This window comes from Dreissena polymorpha, chromosome 2 (assembly GCF_020536995.1).
Source record: "Dreissena polymorpha isolate Duluth1 chromosome 2, UMN_Dpol_1.0, whole genome shotgun sequence".
NCBI classification, from domain to species: Eukaryota; Metazoa; Mollusca; class Bivalvia; order Myida; family Dreissenidae; genus Dreissena; species Dreissena polymorpha.
Window position 1 is genome coordinate 150,559,067 of NC_068356.1, and position 24,038 is coordinate 150,583,104.

General features: G+C 36.8%; 1 protein-coding gene across 1 annotated transcript; it reads left to right on the top strand.

The window, feature by feature from the left end:
* LOC127870199 (transcriptional regulatory protein AlgP-like) lies at positions 1 to 19,075 on the top strand. Its single transcript, XM_052412855.1, has 3 exons — positions 1 to 30; positions 455 to 894; positions 18,721 to 19,075. Exons 1-3 carry the CDS (start codon positions 1 to 3, stop codon positions 19,073 to 19,075), a joined length of 825 nt encoding a protein of 274 aa, XP_052268815.1.
* Positions 19,076 to 24,038: the final 4,963 nt, after the last annotated feature.

Below are 24,038 nucleotides of genomic sequence, written 5' to 3' on the forward strand. Positions count from 1 at the left end.
ATGGTCGCATATGGCATTGGACCCACTTTCGTATGAAGCGGTTTATATTATATAACTTATAATATTACAAGTATATAAGTATAATGCACCCGCTTGAATACGGGGCTACCATAGCATTTATAGAGACGTGCTTACAACATCAGCGCAAACTTGTAACATAATACGCTCCTAAAAAGGTCTGGATTAAATTGATAAATTAAGTATGTATTATTTCATGGTAAAATTGTTGGCAAAGAAAATAATAGAGACAACGTACGCTCGTGGTACCATGTTTGATGATAATACGATAAAAATATTTGAGTAAGAGGGTGTACAAGGTAAATATGGCCGATTGATTCATACATCAGATTCCACAATAGGAGGTGCTTAGAGCGATCTGGTCTGTTATAGGACTTGTCGAGATATTATGCGAACGAACATGATCACACAGTTTCGTGAATAATGAGATAACCAGAGAGCGGACATTGCCGTGGACCTCGCTCCCCAACCCGCCGCAGCGGACATTGCCGTGGACCCCGCTCCTCAACCGGCCGCAGCGGACATTGCCGTGGACCCCGCTCCCCAACCCGCCGCAGCGGACATTGCCGTGGACCCCGCTCCCCAACCCGCCGCAGCGGACATTGCCGTGGACCCCGCTCCCCAACCCGCCGCAGCGGACATTGCCGTGGACCCCGCTCCCCAACCCGCCGCAGCGGACATTGCCGTGGACCCCGCTCCCCAACCCGCCGCAGCGGACATTGCCGTGGACCCCGCTCCCCAACCCGCCGCAGCGGACATTGCCGTGGACCCCGCTCCCCAACCCGCCGCAGCGGACATTGCCGTGGACCCCGCTCCTCAACCCGCCGCAGCGGACATTGCCGTGGACCCCGCTCCCCAACCCGCCATCCTAGGAAGGTGCTCCGATTGGACTTCCAGTTTTGTAAAAGATGTATTTTAATAAAGTTGTATGTCTGCACTGCAAGAAAAAGTGAAAAGAGTTACGCGTTTCAAACATATTATATAACACCTATTAACCTGGACTTTATATCCACATTTTAAATATATACGAGATTGTATAGGTCGTTATGTATGGGATTTTCCATACTTATACGAGCCGCGCTCTGCGAAAATGGAGTTTAATGCATGTGTCGTCCGAGATTAGCCTGTGCAGTCAAACAGGCTGATTAGTGACGACCCTTTTTGCTGTTATGGTATTTCTTGTTTGAAGATAGTCTCTTCTAAAGCAAACATCAAGTTAATGGTGAAAGTGTCGTCCTTGATTAACATGTGCGGACTTCACAGGCAAACCTGGGACGACATATTACGCATATGCATTAAATCCCATTTTCACAGAGCACGGCCCATATATTTTATATCAGGCTTTTAGATAAAAACATCTGATATGAACTCCAGTCATCAACTCATAATAGTAAAAACTAAGTTTGTAACTTTGTCACTCGAATTATTGAGATAGTTTTGTAACATAAAATACATCTAATCGTTTCCATCTTTTTCTTAACTCTCTACAATCTCTTTTGAACAGGATTACAATTTCTTGCAATTTCGATGCGGCAGATAAAATAACACCAATTTAATTTGGTAGATTGCATACATTGAGAAAAGTTGTTTTTTTCAATAACATTTGTTTACATAAAAAGTAAACTCCAACCCCGCAAACATTCAGCGATTAACCATAGGCCCGCATCATATAATGCCCGGCAAGCCTCGCCGTTATTTACCAAGATATATTTATAAGTCATATTATAGAATAACCCGTTGTAAAGATATTAAGTATCAAAGAGGAAAAAGAAATCGGTTCATTTCCTGTTACTACCTGAATTAGAAGGAAGGAATTCGCATTGAAACTGTGAATTCTGCTGTGCGTATGCTAAACAAATATAGGCGTTTAAAAAGCCGTCAACCACTGGCTTGGTCACTTTTTGTTCGTGTATTGATTGAAATTAACGAGTTGGACATCCCAGTGATACTGTGAACATGAAGTCATTTGTCTAGAACACCTTTCCCAGTGTGCGCGTCATATAGACAGAATAGTTTATTAACGTCTCACTTGTGTACATATATATGATTCTTAGTCACAGTGCGCGTCATATAGACAGAATAGTTTATTAACGTCTCACTTGTGTACCTATATATATGGCTCTTAGTCACATAGCGATTACTGTACAAATACACTTGATTTAATGTTTTTCTTAGAGAGAAAATACGTTCTTTTAAATCATTTATTTATTAATTGGCTCTCAAATACCGAAGTAATTGCAAAATATGTTCGATGGTGTCGTAGGAATATTACCATCGTTATATGGAAAATTAAGATTGTCCAAATCACAATCATCACGCGTGTCGTAACATTCGCCGCCGAATGTTTGCAACGCGAAATTCTGTACACAACTACGTATATGCTCATTCATGTATACACTTGAATAAAGTGTTATCCTATAAAAGCAGTTCTAAAACAAGGTAGTTAATATAAGCCTGGTTTACTTTTTGACATACCAACATGCGGATGGAGGGATATCTGTAAAATATCAAAGTGTAGGATTATTATTTTATAAATTGTGATTCTCCTCACTAACATCTATACACTCATGAGGTTTCATGTTGAAATATTTCAATTTTCGTACTAAAATCAATTCAAGTGCCTCGTTAAGTTGAACCAATATATGGGTCGTGCTCTGTGAAAAAGGGGTTTCATGAATTTGCGTAAAGTGTCGTCCCAGATTAGACTGTGAAGTCTGCACAGGATAATCAGGGACGACACTTAACGCCTAACTTGACTTTTCTAAAAAGAAACTTTCTTTAAACTGAAAATACCATTAAAGCGGAAAGTGTCGCCCCTGATTAGCCTTTGCGGACTGCACAGTCTGGGACGACACTTTACGCACATGCATCAAACCCCTTTTTCTCAGAGCACGGCCCATGTTTATTTGTCGGCATGAACGTTCTAGGGTTTTCACACAATAAATGACAATTTCTAGGACACACCAATACGTGGATATCTGATTTGTGCAATATGTATCGGCGACAAATTGCGGTGGGGAGAGGGAGTCAGTTACAGCAGGAGGGCACACTTTTTCATATGCATATTAATAAGTCCATCGTTACGAGGTGGTTGTAACCGGTCCTTTTAAGATGTACATGCCAATTGACAAGTATATAGTAATGAAGTGATATTTAACGGATAAGCGAGACTAAATAAACATAGAAGGTGAAATAATTAATGTTAATTATTTATTAAACCAACTCTTTTGCTTAGTGTTCAATGAAACTTCAAGCTTAATATCTGCTCATTTTAAGGTCAGTTATTTATCAGAAAGGTCACGTTTACAATAGCTGAACACTGTTTATTTTCCAAAAACGTTCATTTGTAACCTCAGGACACAGTGATATGGACTGACCTTTGTTAAGTATATGACTTTATATAGATAAACAGCCTAATAACCTACATCGCCTTGAAAATCGTTTCTATGAGTTCATACAAAATAGAAAATAAACAACACTCGTGTTATGATATGCCTGTCATCCATTCTGTGGCGTGGATGTTCAAATGCAAATGTGTGAATGCAATTATTATTATAGCCAGCTTCTGCAGCAACACGCACTATTTATATCGGATAACCGTACAATACGAGAGCTATCCTTCTACACATCTAATGAAATACATGTATATCGGTTAACCGTACAATACGAAAGCTATCCTTCTACACATCTAATGAAATACATGTATATCGGTTAACCGTACAATACGAGAGCTATCCTTCTACACATCTAATGAAATACATGTTCTGTTCACAACGTCTCCACTATAAATTGGCAAATCTCTAACGAGATCAAATAATACAGTTTTTCTATAAAATATGCATGTAATTAACCAAAAATGCGTATTTCTATACCTATTCAAAGACAAATTTGTAATCGATAATTGATCATTTCACATAACAGAAATTGAGTTAACACTTGCACCGTTTGAATGCATAATTTAAGAATCCATCCACAACAGACAGACAGACAGACAGACAGACAGACAGACAGACAGACAGACAGACAGACAGACAGACAGACAGACAGACAGACAGACAGACAGACAGACAGACAGACAGAATAGTTTATTAACGTCTCACTTTTGTACATAAAACACAATAAAACAGTACAAAATCATTATATATATATATATATATATATATATATATATATATATATGAACAAAACCACTCTAAAAGAGTTAAGAGAGACGATAGTTCTAAAAATTCTAAAAGTGTTCAACGATTATATACATCATAGAATCTTTCATATCTGTTAAAAATATAAAAGAAGATTCTTAAGGAAATTCGATTTAAAATGATTAGTGTTTTTAAAATAAATAAAAATTACAATTGTTAGAAATATAAAAATGATCCTGATGAAATTCGGTTTAAAATTATTAGTTTTCTTAAAATAAATAAAAATATATATCATCAAACAATACAGTAAGAGAAAATTATGTAGTACACTGTATATTATTATTTGATACGAAATTGACCATGCGCACACATTAAATGGATTATATATACATGTTGTTGCGTCGCTTCATTAAAATGTCATGACAGGCTCTGGTAGTGGGTTTAATGATGCGGTCATCTGACAGCAAGAAGTTCATTTTCTCTCTTGGGTTTAATGCGTTGAAATGTTGGTTTACCAGAAGAGCACTTTCATATAGCGGACACATCATTAGGGCATATTTTTCACTTTCGACACACGTCTTACAGATAAAACAATATCGTTCATTTCCTGGTACACCTTCATACCGTCCTGTTTCTATACGAAGAGGTGCAACGCCACAGCGGAATTTTGCCACTACGTTGTGCTCGACTTATTGTAGAACACTTGACGTATGGCTCTACAGTGAATTCTGTCTTAAACTGTCTATAGTTCCGAAGTTTATTACCCCCATTTGCGCGTATTTGACCATGTTCTCTATTAACAGTGTCGTCCCATTTAAGCTTAAATTCGTTCATCATGGCTTGTTGATAGCTATTAATTATCGACGTTTGTTGAGCTTTGCTGTATGTGTGTCCATGGCTGAGAGCGGCATTTTGCAGTTTTGTTTTGACTGATAAGATTATCGTTTTGCTCCAGTTGTTTCGTCGTACGCCCTGTCTAGTTAAGTAGTCAAAACACTGTTTATTAAGTCTGTTATCGTCCATCCATTTTAAGCGAAACCATTGTCCTAGCACTGATTTCCACTGTCGAATGTGCGGTGGTGTCCATCCCATGTCTCCTGTGACTGCTGCGTTTGGTGTATATCTCCCTACACATAGGAAGAAGCGACAGGCTTTGTGATGGACGGCATTTATACATGTGAATTCCTGTATTCCCCGTATTGCAGCTCCGTTGCTTATTGTTGGCCACACCATTGTGTCATATAGCTTATTAAAGACTTCATAATCCATCCCACCTAGTGCTCTGTACTTCGAGATCAGTAATCCTAGCACTCTAGATGCTGACTGTGCTACGTGTTTTGCGGTTATAGAGTAATCCAATGTATCTGTAAAACGATGCCCAGATAACGATATTGACTGACTCGTTCTATAATTGCTTGCTTACACTTGAACACAAACTCCGTCGGTGATGTTTTAGCTGTTCTAAAATGTAAGATTTTCGTTTTATTGTTATTTATTGTCATGTTGTTAATCGTGCACCATTGAGATAATATATCGATCAGTAGCTGTAGGTGTTCTGCGTTTTTTGCTAACAATATAAGGTCATCCGCGTAAAATAATTCACCAATTTTGCATCCAATTCAATGCCTACACCGCTATTATTTAAGAGTTCACTCAAATCATTTATGTACAGATTGAATAGGGTCGTTGATAACAAACATCCTTGCTTTAATCCGAAGTTCACGTCGAACCAGTCCGTTTTAGATAATTATTCAGTTTTACCGCGCACCTAACGGAATCATATAATGACTTAATTGCGTCCAGAAATTTACCTTCTATGCCTAAACTCGATAGTTTATTAAAAAACAGTCCATGGTGTATTCGGTCACAGGCTTTAGAAAAGTCCACGCAAGCGACGTATGTCGATAGTCGTTTACGTTTTCTGCATTCTAGTATGCCGCTTAGCGTTGATAAATGATCAGTTGTACTACGCTTGGATCTAAAGCCGTTTTGATTGTTACATATTTTATTGTTTTCCTCAGCCCAGGTTGTCAATTTTTTGTTCAGCACAACGCAGTAGGCTTTATAGACGGCCGAAGTAACCGTTATACCTCTGTAGTTAATTGGGTCCCGTGCATCGGTTGAAGGATCTTTTAATACAGGTGTAATTATACCGTGTTTCCATGATTTTGGGATTTTTCCTGTTTCAAAACATACGCAGAATAATTTGTGAACGTAATTTAAACAAGTATTGTTATTTAACACTTCACTTGGTATCTGGTCATAGCCTGGTGATTTGTTTTTGTTAAGACTATTTATTGCGTTTTTAACATCTAGTATACAAATACCGCTATTCAGTGGGGTAGGTCCGATGCCGCATGGTTTTTGTTTCAATTGGTAATGTTCATCGGTTGTAAACAACTTTTGGAAGCAGGATTTCCACTCGTTTAACACTGTTGGTAAGTCGCACGTGTAAGTTTCATCGACTGTTTTAACTTCCATTGGTATTTTATTTTTGCGTTCAGATCCTAGACCTACTTTCCCGATTGTTTTCCAAAACTCTGGGTTGTTTGATTAACACGATTCAAGTAACTTACGTTGTTGTTCCTTTAAGTGGCACCTCTTGTAAGTTTGTACAGACCTATCAAATATCGACCTTTCATGAATATAAATGCGCTTAAGGCAGGTCCGTAGCGATCTGTTTTTACAGCAAGTAAAGTTCCTTTCTGCGATGCGCACGTTTGACCATTTTACATCGAGGTCTTCATTCCACCATGCTTTTTTCCTCGATTTACCGGGTGTTTTGCATTACGGTACAATTTTGGGATTAAGTTGCATATCCATCTGACTCCGGAGTATTTGAAGGAAATCATCATATGAATTGTCTATACACGCCTGCTCATGTTGATTTATCTCTAAATAATAAATTGTATTGTGAATCATTTGAATGACATTAGTATCCATCATGAAGGTCTCCGGTATATGTTTCCTGTCGTATCGTGTGCTTTCCATTGGGCGTATATTACTGTCGTCTGGGGCTGTCACCGCTTCTTAAACTGTAGTAAGACTTATATTCCATTTCAGGAGTGAATGGTCCGGAAAAATGTGTTTATTTAGGCTGTTAATGTTCAATGATTCTGATACTAAAGGATATGGGCGCAAAACTTGAAAGTCCGTAAATTTGTGTAACTGTTCGTATGGCACTAAACAGTAGTCGACTACTGCACATCCACGCGTTGAAGCGCTAGTGAAGTCATTTTTCGTAGTGTTTCTTCCGTTAAGTATACACAAGTTAGCATTTAGTAGAAAGTCTATGAAAGGTTCACAATATTGATTTTTCACATAGTCAATTACGTCACGCTGTACTAGTGAGTCGATTCCGGAAATGAAATCATCCGTATCTCCGATACGTGCGTTGAAATCACCAACCACTGTAAGTATTGTCTCATTTTGGTAGACGTAAATTTGACCTAGAAGTGTGTCCAAAATATCGTTTACATTTATCTGTCTCGACGAGTTTGATGGCGGTAGATAGCAGACACATACTTTCAAACTTTCCGTGGTATATTTGCTTTCTAGGGATATCCATATTATTCCTTCGTAGGATTTATCTAACAGCTGAATATGGAAGCTTTCAAATAGCTCATTTTTCACAAAAATACCGACTCCAACGCTTCCTGTTAGGGCGTTCATACGTGTCTCGGTTCTGTTGTTTCCATACCAACTGTACCCTTCCAATGTTATTTTTTCGGATTTCTTTAAATGACTTTCGGCGATCCCAACGATATCTAGATTTAAATTTTCAATGCATGATTTTCTGAGCATAAAATTTTCAGATGAATGGTTTTTATTAAACCCATTTTGATTCCAAAACCCGCATGTCACCTAATAGCGCCGGTGGGCTGTTTCTCTGTAGGGGCGCCGTTCATTCTTGGAGTAGTGTCTCTTGTTTATTCTTCCGTTTCCGGTGTTACCGCGGTCGTCACCCTTACGGGACCCATGGCTCGCACCTGTTTGTTCCGAAGTGTTTGTTTGTCTGTGTTCGTGGGCGTTTGATCCGCGGGTAACGTTTCTATATGTGTCTCGTCTTACTTCCGCCCAATTGTCGTTCCGGTTGTCAGCGTCATATCGCGGGACCAGTTTGTTTCCGCGCAGTGTTACATTGTCTTAACCAATAAGATTCGCAATCGTAGCAAGATAAAAAATCGCTTCTCTTTCTGACCTTGTTCTCGATTTTTCGATAAACACTTTGCTGTATGTTCTTTTGTGCTTTAATGACACTTTAGCTTTCAAGATTTTATCAAGTTCGTCCTTATTTTTGCATTTAGCTATTATGATTCCATGTTCGTAGTTTGATTTAACCATCTTTCGTTCGGCTGCCACAGCTTTCACGTTTCACAACACGTAAAAGTATATTTTCTGACGTTTACGCAATTGATGTAGAAGATACGCTGAAATGAGATCCAAACGGATATTAACTGGGCACGTAAACGAATTTAATACATGACTCTCATGTGAAATATGGCAGTGAACTCGAATATAGATTCTTGTACTGACACACACACAAAAATGTTTGTTTTTAGCTTTGTAGAAACGGTATGAGTGTTGTTTTTTTCTTGTTACAAAAAAAATGAATTTCGGTTTGGAAGGTAAACGAAAATCGTTTTATTTTTATTTAAACTCATGCGTTCTTTTACGGGTTGGGCGGCAATTAAACCGATCTGAATGTTACTCTGTATATTTGATTTAAAATGCTGTATGTTTTTTATAGAGTTAAAGGCTTCATTGAAATAATATCAAAACGCAAAACGTATTTATGTGAACAATTGCACTCTCAGCAAAATAATCGAATCGATTTTGTTTGTTTCTTTTCAATTGCATTATTTTTCCGCTAACTAAATCGTAATCGTGTTTGCACTGAGTTCCAAGTACTTGTGAATTCTGATTTTTTAAAATCTATATCCTTATCAATAACGCAACTTACATTCTTAGATTGTATAAAGGTAAACCTTCGCTGAATAAACATATTTATGATGACACAACCATCCGAAATATCATCAGAATTGAAAGACCTAACACAGTTCGTCTATATTGCGAGATGAAAGCTGCAAAATTAGCTTGTTCTGAAATTGTGTAATAAAATCCGTATAATTTACAAAGAAACCACGCACAATTTACTCGATTACATGTAATAAGATTCTAGATTGCATTTACATACATAATATTCCATTTGCGGACGTATATAATAGGGCTAAATGTAGTATCATTTTTATGTACGCACACAAGTACCCAATGCACCCTTCCTGCTGCTATGTGACGATATCACCAATCGATTTTTAACCTAAATTCAAAATGTATTTTGTTTTAACGTGGCATCACTTACATTTATGATTATATTCATCTAATATAACTTTAAGTACAAATAATGATAAAAAAGAAAATGAAAAAATACCATGAAATAAAAAATGAATACAATAAATAAAATAATAATTAATGCTGATGACGATGACGACGACGACGATGACGATGACGACGACAATGACGATGACTATGATGATGATGATAATGATGTTCATGATGACTAACGCACGAACGCACAGTTTTTCAACAAAATATGCATGTAATTAACCAAAACATGCGTATTTCTATACCAACTCAACGACAAATTTGTAATCGATAATTTATCATTTCACATCAGAGAAATTGAGGTAACACTTGCAACGTTTGAATGTATGATTTAAGAACCCATCCACAACACATGAATACTATATTGCCAGACTTTTACCTAATTGATGTAGAAGATACGCTAACATGAAATCCAAACGGATATTAACTGGGCTAGTAAAGGAATTTAATACGTGACTGCCATGTGAAATATGACAGTGACATCGAATGTTATGTATTCAATATACAGAAGGAGAACTAGGGTACGTTGATTCCTATAGATTCCTACAGATTCCTACAGATTCCTATAGATTATTGTACTGACAAACACCACAAATGTTTGTTTTTAGCTTTGTAGAAACGGTATGAGTGTTGTTTTTCTGGTCACAAAACAAAATAGAATTTCAGTTCGGAAGGAAAACAAAAATAGTTTTATTTGCATTTAAACTCATACGTTCTTTTAAGGTTTTGGCGGCAATTAAAACGATCTGAGTGTTATTCTGTGTATGTGATTTGAAATGCTGCCTGTTTTTATAGAGTTAAAGGCTTCATTGAAATAATGTCAAAACGCAAAACGCATAAATGTGAAAAATTGCACTCTCAGCAGAATAATCGAATCGATGTTGTTTGTTTCTTTTCAATTGCATTATTCTACCCGCTTACTGAATCGTGTTTGCACTGAGTTCCAAGTACTTGTGATTTCTGTTTTTTTTAAATCTATATCCTTATCAATAACGCAACTTACATTCTTAGATTGTATAAAGGTAAACCTTCGCTGAATAAACATATTTATGATGACACAACCATCCGAAATATCATCAGAATTGAAAGACCTAACACAGTTCGTCTATATTGCGAGATGAAAGCTGCAAAATTAGCTTGTTCTGAAATTGTGTAATAAAATCCGTATATTTTACAAAGAAACCACGCACAATTTACTCGATTACATGTAATAAGATTCTAGATTGCATTTACATACATAATATTCCATTTGCGGACGTATATAATAGGGCTAAATGTAGTATCATTTTTATGTACGCACACATGTACCCAATGCACCCTTCCTGCTGCTATGTGACGATATCACTAATCGATTTTTAACCTTAATTCAAAATGTATTTTGTTTTAACGTGGCATCACTTACATTTATGATTATATTCATCTAATATAACTTTAAGTACAAATAATGATAAAAAAGAAAATGAAAAAATACCATGAAATAAAAAATGAATACAATAAATAAAATAAAAATTAATGCTGATGACGATGACGACGACGACAATGACGATGACGACGACAATGACGATGACTATGATGATGATGATAATGATGTTCATGATGACTAACGCACGAACGCACAGTTTTTCAACAAAATATGCATGTAATTAACCAAAACATGCGTATTTCTATACCAACTCAACGACAAATTTGTAATCGATAATTGATCATTTCACATCAGAGAAATTGAGGTAACACTTGCAACGTTTGAATGTATGATTTAAGAACCCATCCACAACACATGAATACTATATTGCCAGACTTTTACCTAATTGATGTAGAAGATACGCTAACATGAAATCCAAACGGATATTAACTGGGCTAGTAAAGGAATTTAATACGTGACTGCCATGTGAAATATGACAGTGACATCGAATGTTATGTATTCAATATACAGAAGGAGAACTAGGGTACGTTGATTCCTATAGATTCCTACAGATTCCTACAGATTCCTATAGATTATTGTACTGACAAACACCACAAATGTTTGTTTTTAGCTTTGTAGAAACGGTATGAGTGTTGTTTTTCTGGTCGCAAAACAAAATAGAATTTCAGTTCGGAAGGAAAACAAAAATAGTTTTATTTGCATTTAAACTCATACGTTCTTTTAAGGTTTTGGCGGCAATTAAAACGATCTGAGTGTTATTCTGTGTATGTGATTTGAAATGCTGCCTGTTTTTATAGAGTTAAAGGCTTCATTGAAATAATGTCAAAACGCAAAACGCATAAATGTGAAAAATTGCACTCTCAGCAGAATAATCGAATCGATGTTGTTTGTTTCTTTTCAATTGCATTATTCTACCCGCTTACTGAATCGTGTTTGCACTGAGTTCAAAAGTACTTGTGATTTCTGTTTTTTTTTTTTTAAATCTATATTTTATCAATAACGCAACTTACATTCTTAGATTGTTTAAAGGTAAACCTTAGCTGAATAAACATATTTTGATGATGACACAACCATCCGAAATATCATCAGAATTGAAAGACATAACACAGTTCGTCTATATTCGTCTATCTCACAATTTACTCGACTACAGATTATAAGATTCTAGATAGCATTTGTAAGGTACATATATTGTTTTAGAGCGACAAACAGAATGCAATTTAATCAGATAATATGGATGGACAAGACGAATAAACAAAACATCGTTATGCATAGTAGCGTGTTTGTGCATAAAACAGCATCATAATAGCTCCTGAAATAGTGTGTTCGATGAATGGTAACAGCTTTGTACGTGAAACAGCATCACAAATGCTCCTCAAATGCTATATAACAAAATACAGCGTGGCCTATTATGAGTAAATGACCAGCACATTTGGACTTTGTATTGACTATAGAGGTATACCGAACTTCGGAACAAATTATCAGGAGATAAATACTAACTAACAACAGACAGTATTTCCAAGTGTCAAGTGTCCAATTACCCATACGATACAATAAATACAAATAACACGTCATAAAAGCCATTTGTCATTTTGTCATTTACTTCTGTATATAGTGTTAACGTACGAGGGTATTTGAGAATATCACTGTATTTTCTACGTTTAATATATATTGTATGGTAAATATAAAGTCAGGGCAAGTCTATAGATGGATTATTTGAAATAAATTTTACGGTTAAACACCTGACTATTCTTTTACCAAGATATGCGATTCCATTTATGGCGTCGTCACGCAGACACAATCCCATAGTTGGAAATTAGTTGGACGTATAATAATGAGTAAATAATAACAACGGCAGGAAAGAGAACACATCTTTACTAACGAGTAAGTCGACATATTAACAAAGAATATGTGGAGCAAAATGTGTCCGTCCGTCTCCTCTCGTTCTTATATAATCGACATGAAAATGGCATGCATTGTGAGCTAGAATGGTTTAATAGCTACTTAGAGATCCTGATGAACATTTATACGAAACAACATTTAGGTATGAACATATCATTACAGGGTCTACATACTTTCCGACCACTTATAGAACTGACAACGTATTGACACGAAGCAATTGATAATAAGATGGTTAGTACCCCTTGTCAAGCTCCTTATAGCAATGCATATTGCTTTACACAATTGTCTAACGTTAAAAGCGACATAACGTTCAAAGCGACACAGGGGTGACTAGATAATGCGTTTGAAGATTGAAAATCAGAGCGCTGCTTATTTATAAGATTACCTTCTGTACCTATGATTTGCAATGTGCACTATTTATAATTATCGATGTATTTACAAAGAATTCAGAGATTCCATATAGCATGCGACTTCAATTCTTCTGTTTTATCAACACTCAATATTCCACCACGAATGATCATTTGCTATATTTGAACTCGGCAAATTAATGTGTAAAAACAATGTTGTGTAAATGACTGCATTCTGTAAATATCTACATTTGTCATCCCTAAATCCTATACACAAATGACGTTTATAAAGTATGTTTTAATGTGAAGTTAATTCTGTCAGATAATTCTGATTTTTAATCAAAGTTTATATTTCAATACCTTTGAGTTTAAATATTAAATAATATTTTCACGAGTTTTCTATGATTATGAGTGAATAAAAATCGATATATTCTCACGAATCAAACATATTTTTTTTTGAGATTAGTGTATGCATAAAATAATTATTTGTGTATTTGAACGGGAGAATTACGCTAAAATAATGACGTCATGACATAATAAAACAACGTCATTTCACAAAGTAAAACAGAGAAAAATATCAATAATGTTCACTGTTAATTTGCACTGTTTGAAACACCGAATTATCAGTTTTAATTCACAAATATTTCTCTATAAATAAATACAGTTATATCCTTCACCTACATTAACAAATGTGTGTTTACTTTTCTTGATTATCTTCAGTTCTCAATAGAATATACCCTAATGTGCGTTGATTGTGATGACTGTGTTTATTCTTGATCTTTTAAACATCATACGAACGCGATGCCTAAAGCGCCTGTTTATCAACAAATAAATGAGAGGATTGGCAAAGTTGTTCATGAAATACAGGCGAGAGAGGACAAAAATTAATGTGTTCATAGAAACGCCGACGTTGTGGTTTGAGACGATTAGAATAGTTGTTACGACGAGGGGAACCACTGTAGAGAACAAAAACACAACAGAAACCAGTGCCAAGCATATAGTAGCTTTAATTGCAGCCCGTCGAGTTCTAACGAAAGCGTCGTTTACGTTGCCCATGCCCGTCGGCGTAACACGTGTAGCATTGCAGATCTTCGGAATGATGTTCAGATAACATCCGCACGTTATCGCGTTTGATATTAGTGTAATTAGTAGGTACACACCGTAAACTATTGTCTGTAACTTGGCCTTTTGTCTGTCATAGTAACAAAATCCAGATGGGGTGTTCTTATTCAGAACTATTGAAGGCGACCCGAGTCCGATTGAACAGAATATCATAAATGCTCCGAATAGTTTAGATGTACTCGCTGACATTGGTTCCCGATTGGTTATCATAACGGATCGACGGATGACGGCGGAAACAGCGATAAGAGAAGTCGAGGCGATGAAGCAAGCGTGCAGAATCATGAAGTGAAAACTGCACATACTTGATGGCATGAAGAGATTCCAAAGTTTCGATATCGAAAGAATCATTGACGGCCCGGAAACTATCAACGAACAAATATCACAGACTGCGAGATAAAACACCACCCAGTCAGTCGCTGTCGGCGTTTTCATTCTCCGATGTACGAGTACGACGAGAATATTTCCCGGAAGTCCGAGAAGCATAGCTAGGGCGATGAAAGCTAACAGACCGTGCACAAAACCCTCCGGTGTCAAATTCAGCAAAGGATTCTCTAGAGCCCTGTCATGGGTAGTTTCGTTTGTATCGTTTGTCGTGCTTGTCCCATTTAATGAATCCATTTCGATCTTGATGGTCAATTTATTTTGCGTTTTCACAATATCAGTGTAGGCTGTCCTAATATTAAATATGCGTCATAATATTAGCACCAAATAAAAGTACGGGCAGATGCTATACTAGTTAATGGAATATCAAGCACTTGAGCGTCTTCCACCGTGGCACTATGTCATAAACGAGAACAATAACCGTCAAATATATATCATCTACTAATAGTGTTTATATACTAAGTATTGGATAAAAATGAAAAGCAGCACAAGGGCGATTGTGATTGGTCAAACAAGCGTCAGTGTGTTTTACAAGTCGTGTTATAAAGCATTACTCGCTGATCTTCTTAGAAACAAACATGAAACTGTATCAAGTAAATCTTCACATAAGAAACGCAATAAAAAGTTCAGGTCGGAAAATAACATACAATAATATAAATCTCCTACATTCTGAAAAGTATGTGTCACTCAGATCAATAAATCATGAGCTATGAAATAATGTTCGCATTTTTTCACAGCCGTTTATCACGGGCGCGTCCTCTTTTTTGAGATGCATCAATGAATGAGCCAATGCTACTTCCGATGTGGCGCTCATGCCCGGATGTTTTGAAATTAAACGGATAACTTTACAGTGTGATTAGGATGTATAAGTTGTTTAAAGCATAGTTGGCATTATTTTTTAAATTCGGGCTATGTAGTTCGATTCAGGGTAGATACATTCATCCAAAAATGTATTACTTATTAATGCATCTCAAAAAAGAGGTGGTACCCGTAATTAACGGCCGTGTATTTTAAGCATGCACTAAAACACATCATAGTCTGTCTTTACGAATTAGAATATTAGCCGTGCTCTGTGAAAAGGGGGTTTAATGCATGTGCGTTAAGTGTCGTCCCAGATGAGCCTGTGCAGTCCGCACAGGCTAATCAGGGATACCACTTTCCGCTTTTATGATATTTTCTGTTTAAATAATTTTCTTAGCAAACATCCAGTTTAGGCGGAATGTGTCGTCCCTCATTAGCCTGTGCGGACTGCACAGGCTTATCTTGGACGACACATTACGCACATGGTATTAAAAAACTATATCATTTTGACATGTTGAAAGGTTATTCATGGTCATAAATTGTACTTATGCGAAGACTTAAATGTGTTCATATTAATTGAAACTCCAATATTAATGAATACAGATTTTAAAGTTTGGATTACTTTGAGAGAAAAAACATTAACGAACAAAAAAGCTTGGTCGACCTATCTACACATATTTTTTGGCAATGTAAGTTAAAACGAACAACTAGTTTTTGTTTCGCCTTATTCTGTTTTTTCTGTGAAAATCTCACGAGTTTAGAATGTCAAAGTGAACGTTTGATTTTTTGTTTAATATTTGCGGTATCAACCATACTGAATACACCATATTAAACAATTTATTTGCTATTTTGATTTGATAAGCCTTACTATTATCTGACATTCGTGTAATCTAGATTCACATTGGTATTAAAAACAAGAACAACAAGTTTATTTAAGTTTATTTAATGGAACATCGGCAAAATGATGTTGACCATTTACATACAAGTTGACAAATTATAATCAAATTGAATCAGTACAGTACACAAAAACATACATAATAGTATATATCTGCTGCTTAGAAAATTGTTCAATAACATAAAAAGTAAAAATAACAAAAAAGACAAATACAATAAAAACAAGAACAACATATTGTGAAGATGTGTACCGCTTTGTTTAATGACAACAGAAATATGAATACGAATGACAAGCCCTTAACTACTCGATGGAAGTAATAAAAGCTAGGCCAGGCAGTGCTAGACAGCTAGGCCAGGCAGTGCTAGACCATTTGAAAAGCAATATGATCTGTAAGCACCTCTGTTAACCCTTTGCATGCTGGGAAATTTGTCGTCTGATAAAATGTCGTCTGCTGAATTTGTAAAATAAGCATTTTCTTCATTTTTTTCAAAGAATACTATCAGAATAGCAAACAGTTTGGATCCAGATGAGACGCCACGTTCTGTGGCGTCTCATCTGGATCCAAACTGTTTGCAAAGGCCTTTAAAATTCAGCTCCAGCGCTTTAAGGGTTAACAATTTTACCAATGATACAGGTGTGTTTTACACGCCGTCGTTTGTGTCTAAAATAATTCATCACGACTCTGTCCACGCCCGTTTGTCGCTATGTAAAACGTATGATCGGAAGTGTGAATACATACAGATATACTGGACCCAAGTCACAAACTGTCACCTTTTGTGAACTTCCCGTTTGTCGCTATGTTAAACGTATGATTGGAAGTGTGAATACATACAGATATACTGGACCCAAGTCACAAACTGTCACCTTTTGTGAACTGCTATCCTCCACCCTAGACTTATGCTGTGAGAATTTATAAAATTACGTTCTCATAACCTACCAGTACATTGAGTTATGTTATAAACATAATTGGGACATTTTTTGCTTTGTCTTTCAATTGTTTAAATCACAATTTATATAAATGTCGAAAATGTATATTAAATAAATGGAAATCAACATTTTTGCATAAATTTCAATTATAAAAATTAGTGTACTGTTTTGGAGATCTGTTTTGGAAAATATGTGCAAAATTAATATAGCTTTAGTAAAAAAACAACCAAAGATAGATAAATTTAAGGAGTGAAGGGTAAGCGGGATGTAATTTGCACTTAACAGAGTCGTGTTTAAAACCCGTCAAATTTACACCATTTTAATAACAATTGTACTCTTATGTTATAGCTATTTTCGATAAGATATATTAACTTATTTGATAATACATTTAATGGCATATTGTTGATTTTTTTTATTTATCTAGGTAGTATTCTAACTATAATACTGCGAAACAAAATGTGTAATAAATGCCGTCGTTAGGTAGAGGTTATCGCTGGATTTCATTTGTAATAGCACACTGTCAAGCGATCATGATTTCAACTCATAATACTATTTTTGATTATGTGTGTATGTCTTATGTTCATTTGCAAATACATTTACTGATATTGGATCAATACAGAACTCGGACTTAAACAAAGGAATTTAAAATGATATAATATATATATATATATATATATATATATATATATATATATATATATATACATATATATATATATATATATATATATATATATATATATATATATATATATATATATATATAAACGTTTTATTTACCCAAACGTATTTACAAGACAGGAAATTATTCATTTTCACTAGAACAGTAAGGCAACAGTAACAGTAACTGGATCCAATATATACCTTTTTGCGGGAATCGCGTCTTTAAGGCTAAAACGGTATTAGTCTTCCTATTCCGATAGTTACAGGTGCCTTTTCGCACCGATCTTTACTGTTAATAATACCGTCAACACTATTAAAAGAACATTGAACGGTCAACGGCTGTGTATAACCTTATGAGGTATATATGAATAGATGTTGAGTAATACATGTATATTTAAAAAATAGCAATTTTTGATTCTCGTGGTGTACACAGTGACGCGATGTAAAATTTCATTTGAAACTAGCATTCTTAATAACATTACTAAATATATGTCGACTTTTGCCTAAGGTATATAATTTATTCAGCCCAACCAAACAGGCACCCATACCCAACCAGTCTAAATCAGCAAAACAAATAAGACCGACAGTCTGCCTCAACCCTACATAGCCGCATGCTCCGGCCAAATCAAGCAGTCTGCTCTAGCCCAAACAAGCAGTGATTCTCAGCAAAATCAAATAGTCTGCCTCAGCCTAAACAAGCAGCAATTCCCAGCCAAATAGAACAGTCTGCTCCAGTCCAAACAAGCAGCAATTTCCAGAAATCAAACAGTCTGCTTCAGCCCAAACAAGCAGCAATTCCCAGCCAAATCAAACAGTCTGCCTCAGCCCCACAAAGCCGCATGCCCCAGCCAAATCAAACAGTCTCATCTTGCCCGAACAAGCAGCAATTCCGAGCCAAATCAAACAGTCTGCTCCAGCCCAAACACACAGCATATTTCAGCCAAATCAAACAGTCTGCTCCAGCCCAAACAAGCAGCCATACCCAGCCAAATCAAACAGTCTGCTCCAGCCCAAGTATATTTTCCTGCAGCCGCCCAGCAGCATATTTCCACCAAGCCAGCAACATGGAAATTAATCATTTTCAAAATCGGAAAAGGTCAACAAATTGCAATTTTTTTTCGAATCCAGGAAAATCATACATTAATTAATAAAACTATCTTCATTTAAGTTTCATAATCCCTGGTTTAATCATTAAAATGCAATATGTTAAGTCATTTTCAGCTATTAATCGTATGCTGTTGTACAACTACCGCGGGAGCGTAACAAAGAAATGTAAATCATATACTGAGTTCAATTACCAACAAACAAATTCTCTAGACTTACAAACTTATCACCGCAAACACGCACATTCAACAAGTCCCCCGTTGCAACATAATTTAGCGAATCTGACCATACGACCTGCGCTGTTTCGATGCAAATGAAAAATGGTCAGACGGAACACTTACACTCGACCACACATAAGCAAGACTCTTCAGCCGCAAAAAATAAGTAAAACGACAACAGCCTATAGAGCAAGACTAAATGCCCTTAGTACAATGCAATTTTTACTAGCCCTTTGGTATATCCATAAAATATGGATCCTTGGTGTATATCAGCTTTTTTCAGCAAAACGCCACTCGCAGGTTACACGAATACAATCGTCCAATCAAGTGCGCATGCGCTCGGACAAATCGTGAACACATGTTTTAGTAGAACCATTACGAATTTTTAAAATCGAACGCGCTAGGGAATAAGTTATTTAATTTTTACTCTGTTGGAAGAATTTCTTTGTTATATGTATACCTATTTATCAATGTTATACTTTATCATTCTCCTTTTTAACTTCCACCTTGTACTACGTTTTGATTGGTCAAGACCGTTAAACCAATTTCAGTAGATCAGCGGACGAGTGTGACGTAAATATAAATTTGTTTGCTTCCGACAATTGTAACATAAATGTGATAATAGGCTAAATAGAACCATCGAATGTCGAACTAGATAATCATTTATCGACAGATAAATATGAAAGGTAACAATTCAGTTTAAAAAGAATAAAGCACGTTCTTGTGACAATCAATTATGCGAATACTTCACATAAACAATTCATGTCATCGCCTGGCCGTTAGAAATGTTATTTTATTACATACTTGATATCTACGCAGCTGGGCATTGGGAGTTATCATACCAACGTGGCAATATATCAGACATAAATACATATCGGGGAACTACTTTAACAAGTTGTTTTGCTAAACTGTTTGCATGTATATAAAATAATCGTCTTAAAAATCGGCAGAGACAAATGACATAATGATGAATGTGGGCATCGACGGAAAACTGTTCACACTTATTTGATCCTGTGCAAAAAAGTCAAATTACAGGTGTAATATATGGGTAACTTATCAAACATATTCAGAAGTAATGTTGGTTTATTTCAGGGGAAGATAGCCTCAACCATATTGTTTTCGCTCTTTATTAATGACATCGAATGAGATTTGCAGAACAAAAGTAACGCAGTCATTACATACGATCAAATATCGATATATCAATTATTATTTGCTGACGATGCGGTTTTCTATTCTGAAACATTGGAGGGGCTTCGAGAATCATTGTGCAATTAAGAAACCTATTGCGATAAGTGGTATTTAACAGGTAAAATTTAATCAACCAAATTCATGTTATTCCGAAAAGATGGGACAGTAAGTAAATTAATAAAATTGGCATATAGAGGTAATACCCCCGTAACACTAGGCCACGTTCCCAGTACGTCCTCAAAAAAATGACAGGACGCAGTGCGAACGTGTACAACGTAGCAACGACGCAGTAGACACGGCTTTGCGCGTGGTACGGTTTTCATGGACGTGAAGGACGTGGGTGAACTTTGAACATGTTCAAAACTTACGTGGTGAGGACGTAGTCAAATCAGGACGTGGTGAGAACTTGGTAAGGTCGTAATTATGACATCGCTTAAACCTAGTAAGAACCTCATTGACGCGATACACGCGTAGTGCAGACGTGGACGAGTGTGTGACGTTCGCATCACGTTGTCTCTAGATTGCCACGACGTTCTTGTTACGCCCATCGGGTTCTCACTTCGACCCATCCACGCTAGTGTTGCGACAAATATACGTCTCTTCAGCGTTTCAAAAGACCGCATTAGGTTCTTAGTACGTAATACCGGTGCTTACAACGTCTAAGTTACGTTTGCAGCAGGCTCTAGCTAAGACCATGCCACGTTCTGGTGGTCGAGTATAAAAACTGGATTCATTTCCCTTTCGCTTCCATTTCAATATAGAATAGACAACCAAAAACTTCTCCAGCATGTTGATGTATTGGCTTGGCAGCAGACTTTTCTCAATTGACAGGTCGCACTATTGCTTGAGAGAAGGAGAAAGCAGAGAAGAAATAGAAGACAACCCAGGTCTTGCTGGGTGCGGCCTTGGCTCTCAGCAGAAAGAAGGCTGCAATTCGGCCATTATGACCGACATATGGCAGAATTAAGAATGGAAGATCAGCAGTCATTCTTTAATTTTCTTAGAATGCCTACTGAAATGTTTGATGAGCTTCTCAACCGAGTTGGTTCAAGATGTCAGAAGACAGACACCCATTGCAGGAAAGCGCTGGATCAAGGTCTGAAACTTACGATTACGTTACGACACTTGGCATCTGGCGACAAGTACCCGTCCTTGCTGTACGTCTAAGAGTTGCTAGGAACACAATATCTTTTTTTTATTCTTGCAGTGTACCGGGCAATTGTTGACGAACATAAGGACGAAGTCGTATCATGCCCAACATCACAAGTCGAATGGCGCACTATTGCGGAAGAGTTTCAGACAGTGAGGAATGTGCCACTCGCCTGTGGAGCAATTGATGGCAAACGTGTGGCTATCATATGCCCACATAACACTGGATTATTGTTTCACAATTACAACGGCTTCTTTTCGGTGGTTCTTCTGGCTTTGGTGGACGCCGATTATAAGATTGTGTGCACAGATATTGGTGGATACGGGTCCATGTCTGACACTCAGATATACAACGAGTCCGAATTGAAGGAGTGTTTGGAAAATGGAACAATCGGATTCCCAGATCCAGACCCAATACCCAATGATGATCAGGACATGCCATATTTTATCTTGGGTGATGACGCAATTGGACTAAGAACCCACCTGATGAAACCATATTCCCACCGAGGATTTGCGAAGTAAGAGTTGATAACCAACTATAGAATTTCAAGAGGGGGACGTTTAGTAGAGAACGCTCTCTGTATACTGGCACAGAGATGGCAGATAGTATTGACCACAGTGATGCAAGGACCTGACATAGTGAGAACTGTACTCGAGGCTTGCATATGCCTTCTCATAATCTAATGAGAAAACGGTATCCCGTTACGCAGAATGCCCAACTTGACGCGGAGGATGATCAACATAATGCAGTACCAGGTCTCTGGAGAGCCAATGCAAACATGCATGAAGTTGAGGTTATCAACGGACCTAATAGGGATACTGTGGCAGGGAAGAGGCAGGTAAGAGATACGGGAGTATCTGAAGTTGTACTTAAACAGTCCAGCAGGATCGATGCCATGGCGAGAACATATGGTAACAAAACAATAGAGTTGGATAAGCGTCTAGGACCTACTAAGACTGATAACTAAATGTGTTCCTGGTTTATCTAATGATATGCATTTGACATAATGTGATGTGTATAATTTACTTTGTATTGCTAATTCAATTATGGTTTGTTAAATTGGTTATTTAATATTATTTGCATTAATATGTACAACTTAATTTATAAAATCCTAACTCTTTTTATTCATAGGTCATACCGCAGTTCATGTATAATAAAACTGGGTCGTTCCATGAGAAAAGCTGTTATAGTGATATCTACGTAAAATGCCGCCTCGGATCAACATGTGCAATTCGCAAAGGTTAATCCGGAACACCACTTTCCTCTTTTATTGAATTTTTCGTTGAGTTCTCGGTTTTGCTTTCGTAGCTGCTTTGCAGCCCCCCCCCCTTCCTTCTCGCCATATTTTCTGATGTAAAATATTTTACTTTTACTCAGAAGAAAGTCGCAGATTGAATGATCAGATCGAGCCGAATCGCAGTTTTTATATGCAGACGCGGTGAGAACGTGATGGCATGTGATAAGAACGCAGTGCTATCTTGGCGGTCGTAGTAGTTACTTAGTACGAGCGTAGTTACAGCATAGCAAGAACGTGTTGGACGTGGTACCCGCCTGAATACACGCGCAGTAAGAACATAGTGGGAACGTGTTGAAAGCGGTAATAACTTAGTAGGAACGTGGTATGGGCATAGTAATAACTTGAGAAATGCATTTTTTACAATTTTTACCCCGCCCTCGCTACGCCCTACTACATTTTCAGGACGCAGCGCGGTCTTCATGAGTGTGGCCTAGTGTGATGTGGCCTTAAAGAACTAAACATTGTTAGCAATGCTCATATGTATCATCCATTGTAGACTATAACTTCGGAGTTTTGGGATGTATCACAGCGGAAAATATTTAGCGCGGTAATTGTATTTTTGTAAGACTATTAAATGTCAAAAAATGTATTATCCCTATTTGCCGAAGTTGTCGACCCCCTGGAATATAGAGAGATATGTCAGAATCGTTAAATAAGTTAGGGAATTTAACACTGTGAAACATGGAAAATGTTTTTAAACACGTTGCACTATAACAGGGATCAGACATTGAACGCAAAAATAACGCACTTAGTAATCGAAAGTACGGGAATGCAAACCGGTTTGCCGATGTATGGCTATTCACTGATTCTGTAATCACTAATCAATTTATCCCGTTACTTAAAAACAATTTACGAGACCAGTACATCATAAACTTGAATGTCTGTGTCACATCATCTAGCTCAATGGTTTTATATAAGAAACTTATTATTAACGATCATCGAAATGTGATACTGTAGACAATAAAAAGCATACGATCATAATTGCTAAATAACATTTTGAGTTTGTCGTTTTTCAAGTACGATTCCAGTCTAAGTAGGCTAGTCAGTTAATAAAAATTAAGCGTAAAAACTATATATCACT

What these genes read in the sequence shown, in the direction of transcription:
- LOC127870199 (XM_052412855.1), top strand. Translation starts at nt 1, where the DNA reads ATGGTCGCATATGGCATTGGACCCACTTTC. An exon ending in ATGGCATTGGACCCACTTTC is followed by an intron (nt 31 to 454) that starts GTATGAAGCGGT and finishes TGAGATAACCAG; the next exon opens with AGAGCGGACATTGCCGTGGA. An exon ending in CAACCCGCCATCCTAGGAAG is followed by an intron (nt 895 to 18,720) that starts GTGCTCCGATTG and finishes CCAGCCAAATAG; the next exon opens with AACAGTCTGCTCCAGTCCAA.